Genomic DNA, 20,377 nt, shown 5'->3' on the forward strand with positions numbered 1-20,377 from the left:
TTTAGTTTGCAAACTCCATTTTATTCATAGTTTGTTTCTGGGTTTTTTTAATTAGTTCACAAATCTGGTACATACAGGCAATTAAAACTGGTTGTCACTTTGATAATCAGAAGCCTCTGGTACAACACAGTCTTCATGAAAACATACTGTAAAACAGAATACATGGTAATAATCTCTTTGAAAGCAATGGTTGCAAACACCCATGTTTCTAAGAAAATATAACTTTACATATATATTTTAAGCAAGTTATACCTCTTACATAAATTCAGATAATAGAAAGAGTGTGCAATCATAATGTTTATTTTATGGAAAAATGAAAATTATTATAATTATGACCTAAATGCTTTTACGTAATTGGAGTCCTCTGGAATTGGATGTAGAGCATAAAGATGTTTTCCTTAATTTACAACCATCTGTCAAAAAGAGCTGAAAAGCTGGTCAGTAAGTAGGGCTGTCATTACCACGTAAGTTTAACCTAAATTCTTTAGGTAGAGATTGTAAAGTTCCAATTCCAGCTACTTTAACTGAGTGCAAAGTCTTCAGCTTGTAAATGAAGACTTTTTAAGGAATTGAGCTTTCTACTAACTTAGTATTTATTAGAGGGTCATTTTTTGTAATCTAACATGGCTTAGAGATTATTTCATGAACTCTAAACATTCTAGTTCTTTAGTTTTCGCAGAGAAAGAGAACTTCAGCAGTGGCAGGATGGACTGTCCTACACAAATGCCAGTAGGGGACAATACTCTGAATGAGTCAGGAGGCCTCCTATTGTTTCAAATAGGAGACTATTCAAACCAGAACGAATCGATGCGCACTCCTCCTAGAAAGCTCCTCTGTTTAGAAAGTGGAATGAGGATTACCAACACATTTTACACAAACATTACTGGAGTGACATCCTGTTGTGGGTGTGCTTATTTATTACCCGTGGCATGTGAAATTAATGAGCTATTAACTCAACTCAGACTTTCTAGGGAGGCACTAAGGCCATGCAGGTCCTTTTCCAAAGGAGACAGAGATAAAAGACAAAGAAGGTAGAGGACTCTGAAATTTTTGTGATGTAATTTTCTTTGCAAAGTTAAATTCTACATAATTTAAGAATGTAGAATTTCTTACAGAATTACAGAAATTTAAGAATTTCTACATAATGTAAGAATGCTAGGGGAAAAAAAAAACCTGACAAGTAAAAACTGACTTAAGAGACAGACATTCAAGATAAATTGTATTGAAAATACAGTAACAAATTCTGGCCTGATAACCCCATGCTGTCTTAGAGCAAAACACTGAAATTCATGCAACAGAGAAATGGGTGACATGAGGACTTTTTCTCCAGACTTCCGGGGGAGGGGCGGGAAACACGGAGGAATACATTGGTTTCTTCTATTTGCTTTCATAATGAATTATTCTTGCTTTTAACTGACTTTCACAAATTTTCCCAGGCATTTCTGATGAGAAATCATTCTTCAATCGGAGGAGACCACATGAAAGACATTAGGTGTCTTTTGAGTTCCTTTTGTCTGCTAGAGGAGCAATTACATAGGTTACGTTAAACTATCTCCACAGCTAAAATGGCTGGTAGGGTTGGAACAGGAGTTAGTTGTCATTAGTGTACTTGTAATAAAATAAAGCTGGTTCTGAAACCACAAGGGCTGGTAAGAAGAGAAGAGCCTGTATAAAAGCTACTGGGTTCTCTAGAAAATGGATACCGTATACAGAATGTGAGAATATACAGAGCTCACACTCAAGTTATAAAAATAGACATGGTTCTTGGACAAAAAACAAATGAGTACAAAAGAATTCTCCAAACATGAACTATTTTAAAAAGACACATCTATATAAAACCATAAAATGTCATCTCAGAACTCCAACAAGTAGTCTGTTGAAATGGTTGAAAAGGGGAGATGAACTAGAGACAGACAGCTCAAGAACCCACAGCTGATCTGTCTGACTCTTCCGGTTGGCAGTGTACGTTGGTGATCACACGCATGTATCTGACTGGTGGATGGTCCGTGGTGAAGGAATGAGAAAACCCAAGATATTAAGTAATCTCTGGAAGTTTAACTCTTCTAGCTTCTACAGCTGACAGTGTTGCACATGAGAAAGGATTCTCGGTTTTTGCACCCAGAATCAACCCTGCCATTCCCAACTCCTGCTCCACGCCCCCATGGTTTCTACTGTGCCCTAAGGGATTAGCCTAGACTAAATATATAATAGAAATTAACTCTGGCCTTGAAATGAAGGGGGGCAGACAAGTAACTCATGCTTAGTACTCATAAATCACAAATACTGAAACTAATGGTCTGTCTCCTTTTGACTGCAAAGGAGACACCATGAGCTAAAGAAAGTCATGAGAGAAAGAAAGTCAAGAAGATGTGGGTAGCAGCACCTTTCCATACCCGCCTGGATTATGAAGGAGACTTTCACTCCTTATTCCTTTCAAACACAAAGTTCATCACTTGGAAGGGAAAAAAAATGGCTCTAAAGTTAAAGAGTCCCCAGAGACAACTAGCAGTACATGAAATATGCCCTCTGTGGGCTACAGGACAAGTTGCAGAACCAGTTAAGACACAAGAGGCAGCCCAAGGTCTGTCTTAATTATGGTTTCAGCATAGTATAGCACAATACGGGCAGCCCTTTTTCAATCCAATCAACAGTTCAGCACCATCTGTGTCCAGTCCAAAAAAATTCCTGAAGAGTTGGCTTTCATCTTTGGTACCACCTTATGAGTTATTCTTGATTTGCAATAGCTGCAAAGAAGCAAAAAAGCTGGTACCTTTGCCTTGTCTGTGAGTACAAATGCTGGGACTCTGATTGCTGCAACCATTGAGGCCAATTCAGATAATACTGTGACACACAGGAGTGATGCATCCAGTCCCCAGGTTCCAGGTAATAGCAGCCATGCCCATCCAGGAGCGGGATGATCCATCCCCATTGGTTAAGGCCTTCGGTTTGTTGTCCTCAGAGTAGAATAAAACACTGTGTTCCCACGGACAAGGAACTCCAGAAGAACCCATGGTCTACATTTGGACAGGGATTTTAAGTACACACTTGCCAGGCACAGAAACAGGACTGGCCTGTGGCTCTCACCCTGGGAGAAACTTCTGTTTTGGCAGCACAAACTGAAAACTTCTTACTGTGTTCTGGTTTTAGTCCTCTTTCCTGAGTGAAGCAGCCAGGGAGTGCCAAGTTCCACAAGCCCCCAGTCTAATACTCAGCATTAATTCTCTCCATGGTCTTCTTCCACCCAGGCTACAATCTTCCCTTCCCAGCCAGGGATGGCATCATCATCGTGGAAAACCTAGAGAAAGGAAAAAAGCCACAGTGAAAAACCTGTAAGATGGGGAGTCTTGATAACCCATACAATTCTGAAACCACAGTCTAAAATAACTGTAGCTGATAAATACAAGACTTCAAACATAAAGGATAAGAGAGTGTAGAGGAAATTCTTGAGTTGAGCCTGTGTCCCTCTGGTTTTGTCCCTAAACTTACAACTGGTAAAAAAAAAAAAAAAAAAATACAGTGGACCCTTGAACAATATGGGGATTAGGGGCACCAGCACCCCACCCCGACCCAGTGCAGTCGAAAATCCGCATGTAACTTCACAGTCGGCTCTCCATGTGCACGGTTCCACATCCTCAGATTCAAGGAACTGCTGTAATACTGTAGTGCATGTTTATTAAAAAAATCTGCATATAAGTGGATCCATGCAGTTCAAACTCATCCCAGGGTCAACTCTACATATAATTTATATATTCTTTAGTTCAAATCTATGGAATGGTAAAACCATCCCTCTAATACTGCTTTGCTCATAGAGATTTATAAGAGTTAATAAATTACTAACCATAGGCACTTTGGGCTTCTAGGAGAAAGCAGTACTATAAGCATTTAAAAAAAAATGAGAAAGGGGAAAATTCTGGTCCTGGGCACTGTAAAGAAAGGGTTAGAATGCAGACCAGTCTTAACGTGTGCATGCAATTCATTCAATTTGTTTCCTAAGCCACTAATAGAACAGGATTATGAAAACATTTCAGTGAGGAAATCTTTATAGAAGAAAACATTGGCTTCTCCAAACTTTTTCATTCTGTAACCGCAAAGAGAGCACTTGTAATATGTCATAACCCAGAACTCTCTTCCCCAAAGGAAGTGTTTGGGTAGATGGATTATAAAGAGAAATGTAGTCTAAGAAACTTAGTCAAGGAGTTGAGAGTAAACATAGATGACTTTAAAGCATTTCCTTGTTTTCATTATCTGAGACACTACCACCACACTATACAGTTTCATATATTCACGCCAGTTTATTTCCTTTGCTCCACGTAGGAAGCAGAAAGTTTTCTCAGGTTTGGCTACAGAGAGAAAAGAGACCCCCAACGCCAAGCTTTTGTTCAATGTAGATTCTTCATTTTCCCTAACAAAACTTTTTCCTTTTTAAAATAATAATTCTACCCAAGTTTGGACCAAACTTGGATATCCAAAGTGATTAAGTCCATGAACTACAGATGCTATCAACTTCTAGGACCACTCCCTGAAGCTTCTGGTTCTAGTGGAATCAGACAGGTCTGAGGGTCCAGGAAACTCCTCTGACCTGGTTAAGGAACTCGAGTACTCCTGGATACTAGCCCTTGAGCTGGAGTCTTTGGGGCTTAGGAACAACAAACAATACCACGCAGACTCCCCGTGGATTCTGTACCTCCTCTTTGACAGTGCCAAACTCGGGATCCAGCGCTTTGAAGTGATACCGGTGATTTCCTTCCCGGTCGATAGCGGCTTTAAAATCCTTCAGGGTCACCTCCCCCAACCTGTGACAAAAGGAGAGAACACTAAAATAGACTGTTTATCAACAGGTTGGAAAGATAACATGTTAGCTTTAAACCCAAGCCCCAGCCAAAGTCTTTGCAGGCAGAAAGAGCATGGCCTTGTTAGCTCACGGCCCTTGATAACCCATACAATTCTGGAACCGCAGAGGGTAGGGAGCCAGTCACTACCAGGGAGTGAAAATGGCATTACAAATGGGGTAATCTGAGAATTTAAAATAGATTTATTGCGGGAGGGTCTATCTCAGTGGTACAGCGCTTGTTCAGCATGCATGAGGTCCTGGGTTCAATCCCCAACACCTCCATTAAAATAAATAAATACATAAATAAACCCAATTACCCCCACCCCTCAAAAATGTTTTTAAATAAAATAAAATAGATTTATTATTTCAGTTACAGCCAAATCACTTTTTTTCTGTTTTATTCTGGAAATAAGACACAAAGCCTCTAAAATCTAATTTGTTAAACTACATCTCTGAGTTCTCTTGATGTCCTTCTTTGCAACAATTCCATTTCTCCAGGCTGGTAGAATTAAATTATCACCATTTTTACTTCAGAAAGCTCCCCTCTAATCCAGACCAAGTAAGCAGACTCTTCACAAAAAGGAAATCTTAACACCTCTCTCAGTAGTTGGTGCTAGAGTTTAAGTAAAGGTGCTAGATCTTTACTTTGAAGCCATTTACCTTAAAAGGAAGTATATTAACTGAGCGTCTGAAGGTTTGAAGGTTTTTAACATGAATTCGCTATAGGTTAGTTGTAGTCATCAAATAGGAACAAAGATCAGTGAATGCCAGGCTGCAATCCATGGCTTTCTGCAGGAGCTATTTTTCCTAACTTGAAGCATCTTTGCATATCAGGATTTGAAGCACTATTATTGTGTCTGTATCTAGCATATCATGACTTGTCCCTTGTAATGCCAATGGTTGTGCCCTTCTCACTACACTGCTTCTCAAACACCTCTCCACTGGTTAGATGAGCAGTAACTGATGATTTTGCCTTTCTGTCCTTTTTTTTTTTAATTGAAGTACAGTCAGTTACTATGTGTCAATTTCTGGTGTACAGCATATTGTCCCAGCCATGCATATATATATATATATATATATATATATATACATATAGTCATTTTCATATTCCTTTTCATTAAAGGTTATTATAAGATATGGAATATAGTTAAAGGAGAAATAATGATCCCAAAATCTCACCTCTTTGGTATATTGACCATGAAGGGCGTAAGTGACCGGTCAGTGAAATAGAGCACTTTCGTGTAGGCGCTGCTGACAGTTGGAGAGCTCTGTGAGTGAGGCAACTCTGCGGTCAGAGAGAGACTTTGCGGTCAGAACACTCCACTTGCTTCCAAACACCCCTAATTTCCAGTTATTTAAAATGTCCCAGGAGAATGAAGCTGCCTGAGGTCACAGCACAGTTTCACACCCCTGCCAAACACCATGTCCATAGGGTGTGACCCACAGGAAGTGACCCATTGAGGCCACTAAAACAAGAGGTGCTTCGGACATGGATGCTACACAAAGACCATCATTTCTCACCCATCCCAGGTAATGCTGGCAGGGGAATAGCAACTGTTCTCACAGGCACTGTTGCTAAGAGTCAAAAGAGGTCAGAAAAGCCCAGCAAGATCTCAGCTGGGGCAGAATGGACACGTAGCAGGAGCTGCAGGCACTGCCAACACTCAGATTTTGCAGATCAGTGATAGAGGAAGTGCATGCAATTCATGAAAAGAGAAATGATTAGGAACAAGAACCACAGGAGTAAAGTAACCTTAGAAACTCAGATTCCAAGGGGCCCTATATTTCCAGTCTGAAAGGTACAAGGTTTAACTTTATCCCTTAGCTACACAGGGTTTATATGTGTTGGTCCCCATGGTTTTTAACTCAGGTTTCTTGATCCACATCTTATCTCTATCCTTTGTATAAGTACTTATGAAAAATTTTAATTAATGAGTTACTTGTGATTATGACTTTAAGAGAAAAGCCTAATTAAAAACTTTTATCGTAAGGACAAAAAAACAGTAACCAAACTTTTATTACAAAATCTGCAATTTCAGCTACACATTTTTTTTTAACTTATTCTAGGCACTGATCCCAATCAAACTGGCAGCCACTAGAGAGAAGTTCTAGGAAGGGGGTTAAAATAAGGGTGTATGAGGGATGAATTAATACAGGGGAGAAAGACAAGGGAACACTCTTCTCTTTGCACAGCAATCGCAATGAGTCACTTTTCAGAATTTTTTTCAAAGAATGCCAGTTATTGAAACCTACATGCCATGATGCCCTTTTGACTCCAGCACCTAGAACGGGGCTTGGCATACAGTGGCTCTTTAATAAAATATTCACTATTATCACTAAATTTTATGATTGGTCCTTTCATTCATTCATTCAACAAGTATTTACTGAGCATCTACCATGTGCTAGATTTTGAAACTGTAAAGTCAACTATATGTGGTCTCTGACCTCAAAGATTTCACAGTCTAGTATGGATGACAGATATGATAACAAATAATTACAGTACACTAAAATCAGATTTGTACAAACTGCGCAGGAAGACTGAAGATGGAGTAGTTAATTCCACCTGGAAGAGATCAGAAAGGTCCTATAGTTCGAGAATTGTTAAACAAAGCAGCTTTAAAAAAAATCATTGGATGTATAGGTTGGAAAGGGCATTCCAAGAAGGAAGGATACATAAAGGCATGAAAAAGGATCACATATTTATAAAACTGAAAGTCAACTAGTGAGGCTGGAGCATAATAATACACTGGGAAATAGCAGATGAGCATAATAAAGTAGGCAGGGCCCAGATCACAAAGGACTGCCCAGCCAAGGCGTTTAGATATTAGTCTTAAGCTCTGGGGAAGACACTAAAAGGGAGTGATGCAATCTGACTGGCATTTTAGGTCGATCTAGCAGCAAAATAAAGTATGGTTTGGATGGGAGAAATTTTGGAAACCAGTAATCCCGTTAAGAGGCAATTAAAATAACCTGAAAGATGAGGAAGGAGAAGACACAGCCCTGGAGCCAGAAGAGGGATGGATTCGAGAGACCTTTAGAAGTTAAAAGTCTTAGTATTTGGAATATAGTTGAACATCCAGGATAAAAGGGAAAAGTGAAAAATAACAGATTTATGGTCTGGGAAAGTAGATGCATGATAGTACCACTACCTAAGATGGGGAACAGAAGTATTATTCATTTAAAGGGTTTATTGGGTGCCTATAAATGTATTGAGGACTAGAGATGCAAAAAAAGATACACTCCCCATCCATTAAGGAGCTCAATGTCTAATGAGGTGAAATAACAAAACAGTTACAATAAAATAAGATAAAATATGAAAATACTATTGCTAGGGACTGAGCTATGTCCTCCCCAAATTTGTATGTGGAAGCCCTACGTTCCCATGTGACTGTGTTACAGATAGAGCCTTTAGGGAGGGATTCAAGTTAAATGAGGTTATGAGCTGAGCCCTGATCCCATAGAACTTGGTGCTCTTATAAGAAGAGGAAGAGACACTAGAGGTCTCTCTCCACCACATGAAGACACACCAAAAAGGTGGCAGCCGTCTGCATGCCTGGAAGAAAACTCCCTCACCAGAACCTGACCACGCTAGCACCTTGATCTTGGGGCCTCCAGCCTCCAGAACTGTGAGAAAATACATTTCTGTTGTTCAAGTCAGTTAGTCTATGGTATTTTGTTTTGGCAGCCCAAGCTAACCAGTACAAATGTTACGTACATATTCTGGGTGAATTTCAAGGTTAAGAGTAATCATGTCAAATGCCACACAGAGGTCTCGTAGATAAAGACAGATTTGGTAAATAGGTCATAGATGGCATTAGTGAGAGCAGTTCCAGGCGACAAATGAAGAAGGCTGAGTTCGATTGCACAGACTTTTCAAGTGAAAGAGAATAAGAGAGAAATAGTCTTACTCAACATCAAATCATATGACAAAATGGTCATTGTTGTTTCAGGGTAGTACTACTATAAAAATCACGTACAGTAAAAGGGAGGTACCAACATCCCATTATTCCTGAGCTATTATGTAGTGTATGGATTATCTAAGATCCCTGGTGTCTGTCGGTCTACAAGTCATTCCTCTGCTTATTAGCAGAAGACAGGAAGGGAGAGGCAAATATTTTAAATTGTTCTTTCCCAAACTGCAGTAATTTGCTCACCTCTTTCACAAGTATCTTCTAAATCTACCCATACTCCTAGTATCATCATGTATTGAATATTTTTATTTAAATACATTTATTTTCAAAAATCTATCGCTACTACAATTACTATAATATACAATAACCAGAAAATATAAAGTGTTCACAAAATAATATTATTAAAATTTACCTGGATACTCTTCTAGGGAAAAAAAATCATATAGAGAAGACCTCAGAGAACAAAGGACACAAAAACATATCCTTGTGAATATATGTGTGTGTATAAATTTAATACATGATTTTAAGACAAATCACAAATCAGTTTTAGCTTTTACTTTTAGGTTTATGATCCATTTGGAGTTAATTTTTTATATATGGTATCCGGTATGGGTCAAAGCTCTTTTTTTTTTTTTAATATGGGTCTTTAATTGTTCCAGGACTTGTTGAAAAGCCTCTCCTTTTGCCATTGTGTACTTTTTGCACATTGTTGAAAACCGACTGGCCAAATACAGTATTTCTCACTTCTCTGTTTAAAATCTGTTTCTCTGTTTAAAATCTATCATGTTCCACTAAATATAATAAAATCATAAGTCTGTAGGTAAATGGTTTTTAACGCTGTTCTGCTCTACTGATCTATGTGACTATCCATTCGTCTACACTGCACTGTCTTGATTACTCTAACTTTATAGTTAAGCTTGAAATCAGGTAGTGAGGCTCTCCAACTACTTTGTTCATTTTTCTCAACTTTTTGGGGGAAATATTTTAGTACCTTCCATATAAATTTTAATGTCAGCTTGTTAATATTTACCAGAAGTCTGATAGGATTTTTATTGGCATTGCACAAAGCTATGCACCATTTGGGGAGAGTATACCACCTTCACAATGCTGAGTACTCCAATCCATGAATGTGATATATCTCCCCATTTATTTAGATCTTCTTTGATTTATTTCATCAGTATTTTTTGTAGTTTTCAGTATAGAAATGTTGCATATATTTTGTAAAGTTTATATCCAAGTATTTAATTTTGTTTGGTCCTACTATAAATGATACTTGAATATTTTCTATTCCCAAATATTCATTGCTAGTATATAGAAGTATAATTGACTTTTTGTATAATGACCTTGTATCCTATGACCTTGCTAAACCCACTTCTTAGTTATTAGTAGCTTTATTATAGATTTGGGGGGGCTTTGTTATATAGCCAATCATGTCATCTACAAAGAGAGACAATTTTGTCTTCCTTTCCAATTTCTATGCTTTTTCTTTCTTTTTCCTGCATCTGTGTTTATTAGAGATACTGGTTTTGGAATTAGGGTAAAATAAAATGTATTAGAAAGTGTTCCTTCCTCTTCTATTTTCTGGAAGAGTTTGTGTAGAATTGGTACTTTTTTCCTTAAGTGAATCCACCTGGTTCTGGAGTTTTCTTTGATGGAGTACTTTAAACTACAATTCCTTTAATAACTATGTACCTATTTGGCTTATCTGTTTCCTCAAGTAAGTTTTGATAGTTTGTGTCTTTCAAGGAATTTATCCATTTCATCAAAGTTGTCAAATTTATGGGCATAAGATCATTCCTTAATTATGCTTTCAATGTCTATAGGACGTAGAGTGATGTTCTCTCTTTCATTTTTAACATTGGTAATTTGTGTCTTCTCTCTTTTTTTTCTTGGGAAGTCTGGTGACAGGTTCATCAATTTTATTAAACTGTTCAAAGAACCAGTTTGGGGTATGATTGATTTTATTCCAAATTTCTGTTTTTCAGTGTCAATGATTTCCATCTTGTATTTATTAGTTCCTTCCTTCTGCTTCCATTGAGTTCAGTTTTCTTTTCTTTTTTGTGTTTTTAAGGTGGAATTTTAGGTCATTTAAGAAATCACTGATCTGAACCATTCCTCTTTTATAATGTATGTATATCTAATTCTTTGAATTTCCCTGTAAGCAATGCTTCTGCCAAATCCCATGAATTTTGATACATCTTCCCACTTTTAATTCAATTCAAAATATTTTCTGATTTCCTTTTTTGAATGCCTCTTTGACCCATGGGTTATTTAGCAGTATGTTTGTTCAATTGCAAATATTTGGAGATTTTCCAGATATTTTTCTGTTATCGCTCTCTTGTTTAATTTCATAATGGTCAGAGAACACTATGTATGATTTCAGTTCTTTTAAATTTGTTGAGTTTTGTCTTATGGTCAAACTATGGGCTATCTCAGTGAATGCTCCAAATGTACTTGAAAAGAATATGTTCTCTGCTGTCATCGGGTGAATGTTCCCTAAATGTCCATCAGAATAGTTGGCTGAGAGCGTTGTCTAGATTTTCTATATGCTTATTTGATGTTCTCTCCACTAGTAGAATCCATCACTGCAAAAAGGACAACTGGAGAGTCATCTATTCCTTCTTTCTATTGGTCTTTACCTCTTGTATTTTTAAGCTATTATCAGATACATACATATTTAAGACTGCATGTCTTCTTGGTGAACTGATCATTTTTATCATTATATTATCTCTCTTTATACCTGTAAATATTCCTTGTTCTGAAATATATTTTACCTAATACTAATATAACCACACCAGCTTTCCTTTGGTTAGTGCTTCCATGGTACATCTTTTTCCATCCTTTTACTTTTAATCTACTTATATTATTATATTTAAAGTGGGTTTCTTATAGACAGCATATAGTTGAATCTTGCTTTTTCATCCAATTTGACCATCTCTAATCTTTTAATTGATATGGTTAGACCATTTATATTTAAGGTACTTATTATATGTTTTGTTTAAAATCTATCATGTTCCACAAAATATAATAAAATGGTAACAGCCTCTAAGTAAATGTTTTTTAAACTCTGGCCCACAGACCAGCTACTCTGCTGAGAACTTGAATATGGTACCTCGCTCATCTTTGTAGCATCCATAACTGGGTATCATAACCCACATTTACCAATGAAGAAAAGACGTTAGGGATAAAGTATTTGGCTCCTGAAGTTCCAGAGTTCATGACTGGCAGTACCAGAGTTAAAATACAGCTCTGCTTTACTCCAAAGCTATGTTTTTCCCATCATACAAGGCCGCCTCCCTATTAATATGATGCTGATAACAATTTTGTAAGTGGTAAAGAACTATGTAATAAAAACCAAATTGTTTTTAAAAACTCTATCATCTCCTTTATTTCTAATTGTTCCATACTTTTCCTGGCCTTTTTTTCTCTTATCCTCTTTTTCACCCTGCCTTTGGATTGAAGGTGTTTGTGTGTGTGCATTGGCGGGGGGGGGGGGGGGGCGCGGTTATTGTCTTCAAAGGCCAGTGTGTTTAGATTCTTCATTTGGATACACTGTTTCAAATGTAAATGATATTTTTAATAATGAAATATTTTACTTTTTTGCTATTAGATTATTTTATGTTTCTTTTTTATCTCCACTATTAAATTTTTTACTTAACCTTTTAAAAATTTAGTGGTTGCTCTTGGATTTAAGTATATATCTTTAATTAGTCAGCTTTCAAATGATATTACACCACTTTACATGTAATATAAGAATTATAGAAGTTACAACAGTAGAGCCCTTACAACAGTAAAGTCCTAATTCCTCCACCCCAATCTTCATACTTTGTACTATGTGTCTGGAATCTTTCACTCAACATTTTCAAGATTCATCCATGTTGTAGGATGTATCAGTACTTCATTATTTTTATGGCTGAATAATATTCCATTGTATGGATATACCAGAATTTGTTTATCCATTCATCAATTAAGGGTCATTTGGGTTGTTACCACCTTTTAGCTATTGTGAATAATACTGCTATGAACATGTGTGTACAAGATTTTTTTTGAACATTTGCTTTTAATTCTTTTGGGTATATACCTAGGAATGGAATTGCTAGGTCATATAGTAATTCTATGTTTAACTTTTGGAAGAATCACCAAACTGTTTTCCACAGGAGCTTACCATTTTACATCCTCACCAGCAATGTATGAGAGTTCCAATTTCCCCACATCTTCACCAACACTTTTCATTTTCCATTTTTTGGAACTACCTAGTAGGCATGAAGTGGTATCTCATGGTGGTTTTGTTTGGCATTTCCCTAATAACGAATGAGTTTAAGCATATTTTCATGTACTTATTGGTCATTTATTTATCTTCTTTGGGGAAATGTCTATTCAAGTTCTTTTGCCGATTTGTTAATCAGATTTCTCTATCTTTTGTTGTTAAGTTGTAAAAGTTCTTCATAGGTTCTTCATCCTAGACCCTTATCAGATACATGATTTTCACAAATTTTCTCCTTTTCTGGTTGTATTTTCACTTTCTTGATAATATCCTTCAATGCAAAATAGTTTTTAATTTTAATAAAGTCCAATTTCCCTATTTTCAGTTTTGTTACTCACTCTTCTGATGTCTGGAATCCAAGATCATTTGTATTTTCCCCTGTTTTCTTCTAAGAGTTTTAAGGTTTCAACTCTTGTATTTAGGTCAATGACGCATTTTTGAGTTAATTTTTGTACATGGTGTGAGGTAGGGGTCCAACTTTATTTTGCGTGTGGATGTCCAGTTGTCCTCGCAACATTGGCTGCAGATACTATTAGCTGGTCAAATGATCTTAGATGTATGTATGGATTTTATCTGAACTCTCAATTCTATTCCAATAATCTACTATATTAATTTTTAGTCTGAATTAATTATTGTTGTTGTTTTCCCTTAAGAGTAAATGGCAAGACAGAAAGTGGGTTCAGAGAGATTACTCTTTCAGGAGATTTGGCTGTGATGAAAATGAGAAAGAAAGGGTATAGCCTTGCATCTTTCGTAGGCCACACACTACATCAGATTATTTGCATATAATATTTCACTTAATGCTGATAATCCTCCAAAATTATCTCCATTTCATCAACACAGAAACTAAATGCAGGGATATTAATTAACACTCTTGCCCATGGTATACTCTGCTGAGGGCTACAACTGCATCCCAGATCTCTTTGATTCCATACTCCACATTTTTTCCACATTACTGTTTTGTGTCCAGTTTCGGACATGAGTTTAAAGTGCCTTTTGACCCTACAGAGAGAGATTATGTAGTTGGTGTTCAAAAGTAGAGTTCTGAAGCTCAGGATAGGTTTTGAGTTAGAGATGAAAGTTTTAAAATAATTGGCACACAAGAGTAGATGAAGCCATGGGAGTGGAAGAGATCACCTAAAAAGAATATGAGAAAGCCTAGGTGTAGACTTCCAACGGAATGCCAGGGCATATTAACATTCGAGGGTTAGACAGAAAAGGAAAAGAACAGGAGACTGTATCTAGTTCACAAGGCTGAAATCCAGTGAGGGCAGGTACCAGGTCCCTCATGTTCATCCCTGCATCTCCAGTGCCTGATAAGGGTGCTACCTCATGGATGCTCAATAACTATTTCTTGAATGAATAGCTGGTTGGCCTTGAAGCTAAAGGAGAAAAAGGCTTCCAGAAGGAGACTATTCAAGAATAGTAAATGCTTTTGAAAAGTCAACGGAAGATAAGGTTTGAGAAGTAACCACTTTGATTGTGGAGTAACTGAGTAAACCCACTCCAACTAGTGGATTAAGATGTGAATGGGAGGTTAAGGATGAAAAAAAAAAGCAATTGCAGGCTACTCTTTCAAGAAGTTTGACATAGGGGAATACGAGAAATAAGTCCAGAGCTAGAGGGCTAAGCAAGTTACACGTGTTTGTATTTTTAGATGAGAAACATTTCAACTTATTTGTAAATATAAACATTAGACTAACATCCTAGTTTATAAGAAGCTGCAGTATTTTAAATAAGTAATTCATAGACACAAGAGAATTATTCCAGGGAGGGAGAAATTTATTAGACTTTTGAAAAAGAATTTCCAAACATGTTAGACCTACGTACATTGGCAGTATATACGAACTGAAGAAAGTACTGAAGAGGATAACAATAAAATAAAAAGCCTACCAAGAAAACAGAAATGACTGGTTCAAAACAATGCTAGAAAAAGAAACTGACACAAATTCTGGTACTAACGTAATCTGTTTCATTCCCAGTGTAAATATCTCATTCAAGAGGAAAAAATATCTGGAGGCTTGAGAATGCTGCTCCCTTTCACATCTGTGCAAATGCTTTAAGTGTTTTACTTTAGATTTTCTTTATTAATGTAGGTTTAGAAATTATATATTTAACATACAGAACTGGTTATGGTCAGCTTTTTACTATTCAGTTTTTACAAATTATTATTTAGGTACTTTTAGACTAGGCCTGGGTAAACTATAAAAGATTAAAAAAAAAGTGAATGTTATTAAACCAAAAAGTAAGATATAAAGTAGAATAGAAATTACCAGGCAGGGTAGAGTTCCAACATATGGGAATTAACAAGGGAAAAAATGTAATGAGAGAGCATACAGCAGGTTAAAACAAACTGAATGACCTACGCTATGCACTCCAAGTTTTAAGGGAAGTACCCAAAGAAATTAAACTTCCTGCCTCTATGAAGAACTGTAAATTTTCTGTTATTTGGGACTTTAGGATGATTTGTATGTGAGCTTGTTGTTGTATATCTTGCTTTGTTTGGTATAACTGTTTTGAGCTTGTATATTTTCCAAAGGTATTTTAGCCTCTCCGAGTTGGTAGCAACCTGCAAATGACTAAATGGTACCTGGAGTAATGGTGGTGGTGATGATAATGGTATGTGTCTTCAAAGTCTTGGAAATAACCCAATTCTAGCATTGCTACAGAAATAACATATTCTAAGAGCGAAGTACTACAAGAAAAATTCTATCTCCAAAATAATAGTAGCACAAGAAACACTAAATTTCTGATCTAATACACTAGGAGTCCTTACTGAGCAAAAGCGAGTACTTACTTGAATTTGGGGGCCAGGACTCCCGGTATTCACTACTTGCCTGAGTTCTGGGGGACTTACCCCGAACCTGGGGAGCCACACAAAAATCACAAAAGTTACGATTAATGAGAGAAATTTAACGAAGAAATTTAAATCATAAAAGTGTACCTAAAGTATATGCTTTTTGACCACATCTTCTTCCACGGTATGTGAAATTGGTCGTACTTACCCTAACAATAATAATGCACATTTATAAAAAGCTTTCTAGTTTCCAATATATTTTCCTATATATTTCCTCAACCAGTGCCAAACTCATTTGAGGGGGAAGAGGACGAGGAACAAGCAGTAAAGAGGGACCTGTGGGGTCAAGAACCACGATTCCTAAGATAGTTAGGCAGTTTCTAAAAGCAAGAGTTGTGGTGAACTCCCTCCCTGGACTGACTGCCTGGCCACGGTAAAGAGTCAGCTCCCCTGAGACAAAAACCAAAGAGAAAAGCAACTGTCACCTTCGGCAGGGTCTTCCATCTCAGCACTGCCTTCTCCTACACTAAACTTGGTAAGGCTAAGCTTCTCCGGGAGGTAAGAGAAACACCATAGAAAGATTACCCTTCTTTCCTGCTTCCTCTGGGTCTCCACGGCGTGCAGGCGCTCCATGAGGCTGGCGATGCCCTGCTCCAGGCTGTCGATGGTGTGGTGCTGAGGGTCGTGGCCACTGAAGCTGTTGCGCAAGCTGCGGAGGGCATCACGAACAAGCTGCAGGTCGCTGGTCTGCGGGCAAAACCGCGGTGCCATTATTACTAACCACATCCCAACCGCTGCGCTTAAGAAGATACCAGCGAGAGGTTTCCAGGATAGATCTTTCATTTTGGAAGGAGGAGGTGTGAGCTGGAGGAAATTTTCCTCCACAGAAGCAGGCTGTGTGCGCTGTTTGCCCACTAATTCCTACCTTTGGATGGCAAGTGTCCCACATCTTTACACACCTAATAGAAGCAAGAATTAGGCAGCCGGGATATAAAAGGCCTCATCTCCTGGCAATGGCTAGGGTACTCGTCTGGCTTTAGCTGGAAGCAGCAGGTTTCTACTCAAATCCTAAGGACCTACCCCTCTGTGAGTGACTGAAGGAGCTCCTTTTCCTGCCGCGGGAAGGAGAAACCCGTTGCTTTGAGAGTTGTGACTGTTGTAATTGGTTACCTATTGTGGCAAGAAGAAAGGATGCTTGTTATAAAAGAGAATTCCAACCCAGGGTGTCCTGTCTTATTTTTCTTCTTTACTTTGATCACCTCCTGCCACAGGATATAATTACATATTTATTTAATGTCTCTGTTAGAATCTAAGCCTCATGAGTGCAGAGATTTCTTTTCCCCTTTTGTTCACTGCTGTATCCCCAATACTTGACACTGGGAAGGCACTGTTGAGTGAAGGGTGAACAAGATGGAAACCTCAGGCTGGAGGCCCCCACCGAGCCTCTGCCCAGCCACTGGAGGGCCCAAGGATGCTGCTCCAGCATCTCCTGCCTTTGCAGGAGAAGAACAATGATTAATATTTTCTGAGCCTAACTCTGTGCCATGTGGATCTCCCGGGACTGTGTTTAATTACTTAGCAGACTATCTTATGTATTCTTCATAATGACAGAGAAGGCCACTGTTATTAACATTTTACAAATGAGCCTTATCTCTCAGGCTTGGAAGCTAATAAGCAAATTAAGGTCACACAATGGCAAACAAGTGATACAGCTGGCTTCTGAAACCAGATTTTCTTATCCCGGAACTTATACTCTTAACGTCCTCACCAAAGAGCCTCCTGACAAACCGACCTGTGGCCTTGGTTCAGCCCTGAGTCAGAAACAGAATCTCCCTCGTTGCCCTCGTGACTGTGGGAGGGAGACCCCAACTTGTAGGTTACCTCCTCTGCCTCTCTTTTCATACAGTGGGCCAAAAGGACATCTTTGTGTTCCAGCTCCCGCTCCAGATCCACCTGCAAATCAGACACTAGATCAGAAAAGGATTCCTTCAGGTCAGAGGGGCAGGAAAGTCGGCGGCCAGACACGTTCCCACCCGCTGGTAACTGGCCTCAGAGAGTTTCCGAAGTGCTTCCTCCAGCTTGGCCTGCTGCTGCTGCAGGAGGCGGTCCTTCTGCCCCAGCTCCTTCTGCAACAAGAGACAGAGCTTTCAGATGCAGGGCAAAGCCAAGGACATCCAACAGTTCACCTTCTGTGATGCACTTTCCACCTGAGAAGCACAGAGCCTCAGAGGGAACAGTCCCTTCCTGGAGCTTCCCGGGAAGACATTACACACCGTAGTGGCCACACACAGAGCAGGATTCTGGGAAAGGTAAGGAGGAATGGAACAGCCTTTTGTAGGAGGACCGCTACGTGCCACCCATGCTGGTTACAGACAGAAGGGAAGACTGAACGCAAGGTTCCAAACTCTTAGTTCTGTGTTCCTTCTCCTAACCATGCTATCTTCAGGATCAGTGAATCAAGGGAACCCAGGAAAGGATTTCCTTACAGAAATTAAGGATGACAGAGTACTTAAGAGCTCTTTGAACAACAGCAACAATAGATTGTTCATAAAAGGTCAGGTGGAAATTACTTCCAAACTGATACACAGTCTTACTTTATATTCTCCCAAGAGCCGGTTCCTCTCCTCAAGCTTTCTCTGCAGATCCACCTGCAAGGAGGATAAGAAAGCATTCACTGGCATGGAGGGTATCTGCCAACCCGGCTGGAAACCAGCTACTTCGTAACTGGAGTTGATGCTGGCAGTTACAGCATACATCACAGAGAGGGTACGGCTATGGTAAAAAAACACATAGCTGCTCTCCGTGTCTTTAGTGAGGTAATCAGACTGTAGAACCAAGATGCAGCCTCAGTGTCTCAGTGTCCTCAAAGCTGAAGGGGTCAAAGCCTTCATCTAGAAACAGAGAGGAGCCTGATGGGGAACAAAAGAACTGCAGACTCCGAGGGCAGGCATCACAGAAGTAAGATGAGAGAAAACAGGATGGCAGATCTAACAGGACTTCACGCCATATGCTATTTTGCTACTGGGCTCAGTGAAGTCCAAGTTCACTCTTTCAACTCACGTTCTGGTTGTGCAGCTCATCTCTGTCCATATTTGCCCTCAGTAGTTCTTGTTTGAGCTGAAGGACAGATGTGTCCTGCTGAGTCAGCCTCTGCTGCAAGGCATCCTGGGAAGAAAGCACAGTCACTACTGGTCCCAACTCATCAATCAGCCAGTTGTTACTAAACCCCCTACTGTATATCTAGCACTGGTTCTGGCAAACTGGGAGACAGACAGAGCGCCACAAGGAGATGAGCGGGGATTCTTCTGTCCCCTTCCAGGACACCAAAGGAGAATCCTACCCACTGTCCTACCGAGCTGACCGAAGCCTGATTTTCCCTCCACCCATTACGCGCCCCTACCTCCTGCTGCGTTGTTGGCAGCACGGTGGACTAGAGGGAGAATGAGTGGCCTTTGGGATCAGACAGAACAAGACTCAAATTACATGTCTACCACCTGCTTTTGTGACAGTGACCTTGGACAATGCACTTTCCTCCTTCCCTCCCTGGCTTTCTCATCTGTGTCTTGGGCCAATAAATACTCAGTCTAGATGAGCATTTCTTCTTTCTTCTTTTCTGCTAAGTCCCTATTTCCTAGAGGGCTGGGCTCTATCACTGCCTGACACCCAGGTCATATAGGAGCCCCGGAATTGCTCCCACCCCTCCTTCCAGAGCCCTGCTCCTGCCCTGCTTCCACTGCCTTCCAGTGCTGAGTCTGGACCGGGACTGGGATTCTGCTTCCATGCTCAGAACTGTTCTGAGACTGATGGTTCCTCTTCCCAGGGTCATCGGGTCTTAACAGCTTTAGGCTCTCTTTCTCTCAGCTTGGACCATCTTGGTTCCTACCAGGCCTAAGAAAAGGCAGGGCTGCACACACTTAAAAGCATCAGCTATGACACAGTCCTCCAGCCACAGCATTTCAAATGGAACGAATGGACTGGAGCTACATCCCAGCATGTTTGCCCTGACTTTTCCCTCCTTACAGACTGCAAAGAAATGAGGGCAGGCTCTGGAGAATGTGGGAGCCCATTCTTGAGTATGCTGTCTGCATGACAGTTCATGGTAAGGTGGTCTAAGATGCCCTTGGCATCAGTGGTTCAGAGTAACATTTCCCAAAGCGTGCTCCACGGGATGTTAACAAGCGTTACACAGAAAAAGCACTTCTGTGGTTAATACTCCAAATTTTTTTAAGGCCAACCTCTCTATGACAGACCTTCTCTCATCCTTTAATATGTTGTTATTCACTGTGATTCTTTAAGCCTGTAGGGCATTTCTCAAATTTACTTATGCGTGGAACATGCTGTTCTCTGGAGTATCTCAAGGGACTAAGGCTACAGAATAGACATTGGAAAACGCTGCTGAGTTATATTCTAGTCTCGCCCATGAAATGAGTGTAGGGAAGAGAGCAAATGCAGCAGCTAAAGAGCATCCTTTTCCACTACTAGGTATTTGTGTAACACATATGCTTCCATTTGGATGAAATAACATATATTCAAGATTATTAGCTAGATCACTGTTTATATTAGCAAGAGACTGG

The 20,377-nt window shown here is 39.3% G+C and overlaps 1 protein-coding gene across 3 annotated transcripts in view; it reads right to left on the reverse strand.

The window, feature by feature from the left end:
• DIXDC1 (DIX domain containing 1) overlaps positions 1 to 20,377 on the reverse strand; it is a 71,535-nt gene continuing 51,158 nt past the window's right edge. For all 3 annotated transcript variants that reach the window (XM_032472567.1, XM_032472566.1, XM_014559613.2), the window contains 10 exons: positions 18,864 to 18,968; positions 18,398 to 18,451; positions 17,852 to 17,929; positions 17,685 to 17,756; positions 16,884 to 16,973; positions 16,389 to 16,550; positions 15,804 to 15,870; positions 6,011 to 6,116; positions 4,685 to 4,793; positions 1 to 3,295 (listed from right to left, as the gene is read on the reverse strand). In XM_032472567.1, the coding sequence (XP_032328458.1) occupies positions 3,215 to 3,295; positions 4,685 to 4,793; positions 6,011 to 6,116; positions 15,804 to 15,870; positions 16,389 to 16,550; positions 16,884 to 16,973; positions 17,685 to 17,756; positions 17,852 to 17,929; positions 18,398 to 18,451; positions 18,864 to 18,968 (924 nt within the window). In that variant the 3' untranslated portion in view covers positions 1 to 3,214. The remainder of the gene's footprint in view (positions 3,296 to 4,684; positions 4,794 to 6,010; positions 6,117 to 15,803; positions 15,871 to 16,388; positions 16,551 to 16,883; positions 16,974 to 17,684; positions 17,757 to 17,851; positions 17,930 to 18,397; positions 18,452 to 18,863; positions 18,969 to 20,377) is intronic.

The sequence above is a fragment of the Camelus ferus genome, chromosome 33, assembly GCF_009834535.1.
Source record: "Camelus ferus isolate YT-003-E chromosome 33, BCGSAC_Cfer_1.0, whole genome shotgun sequence".
Classification (NCBI taxonomy): Eukaryota; Metazoa; Chordata; class Mammalia; order Artiodactyla; family Camelidae; genus Camelus; species Camelus ferus.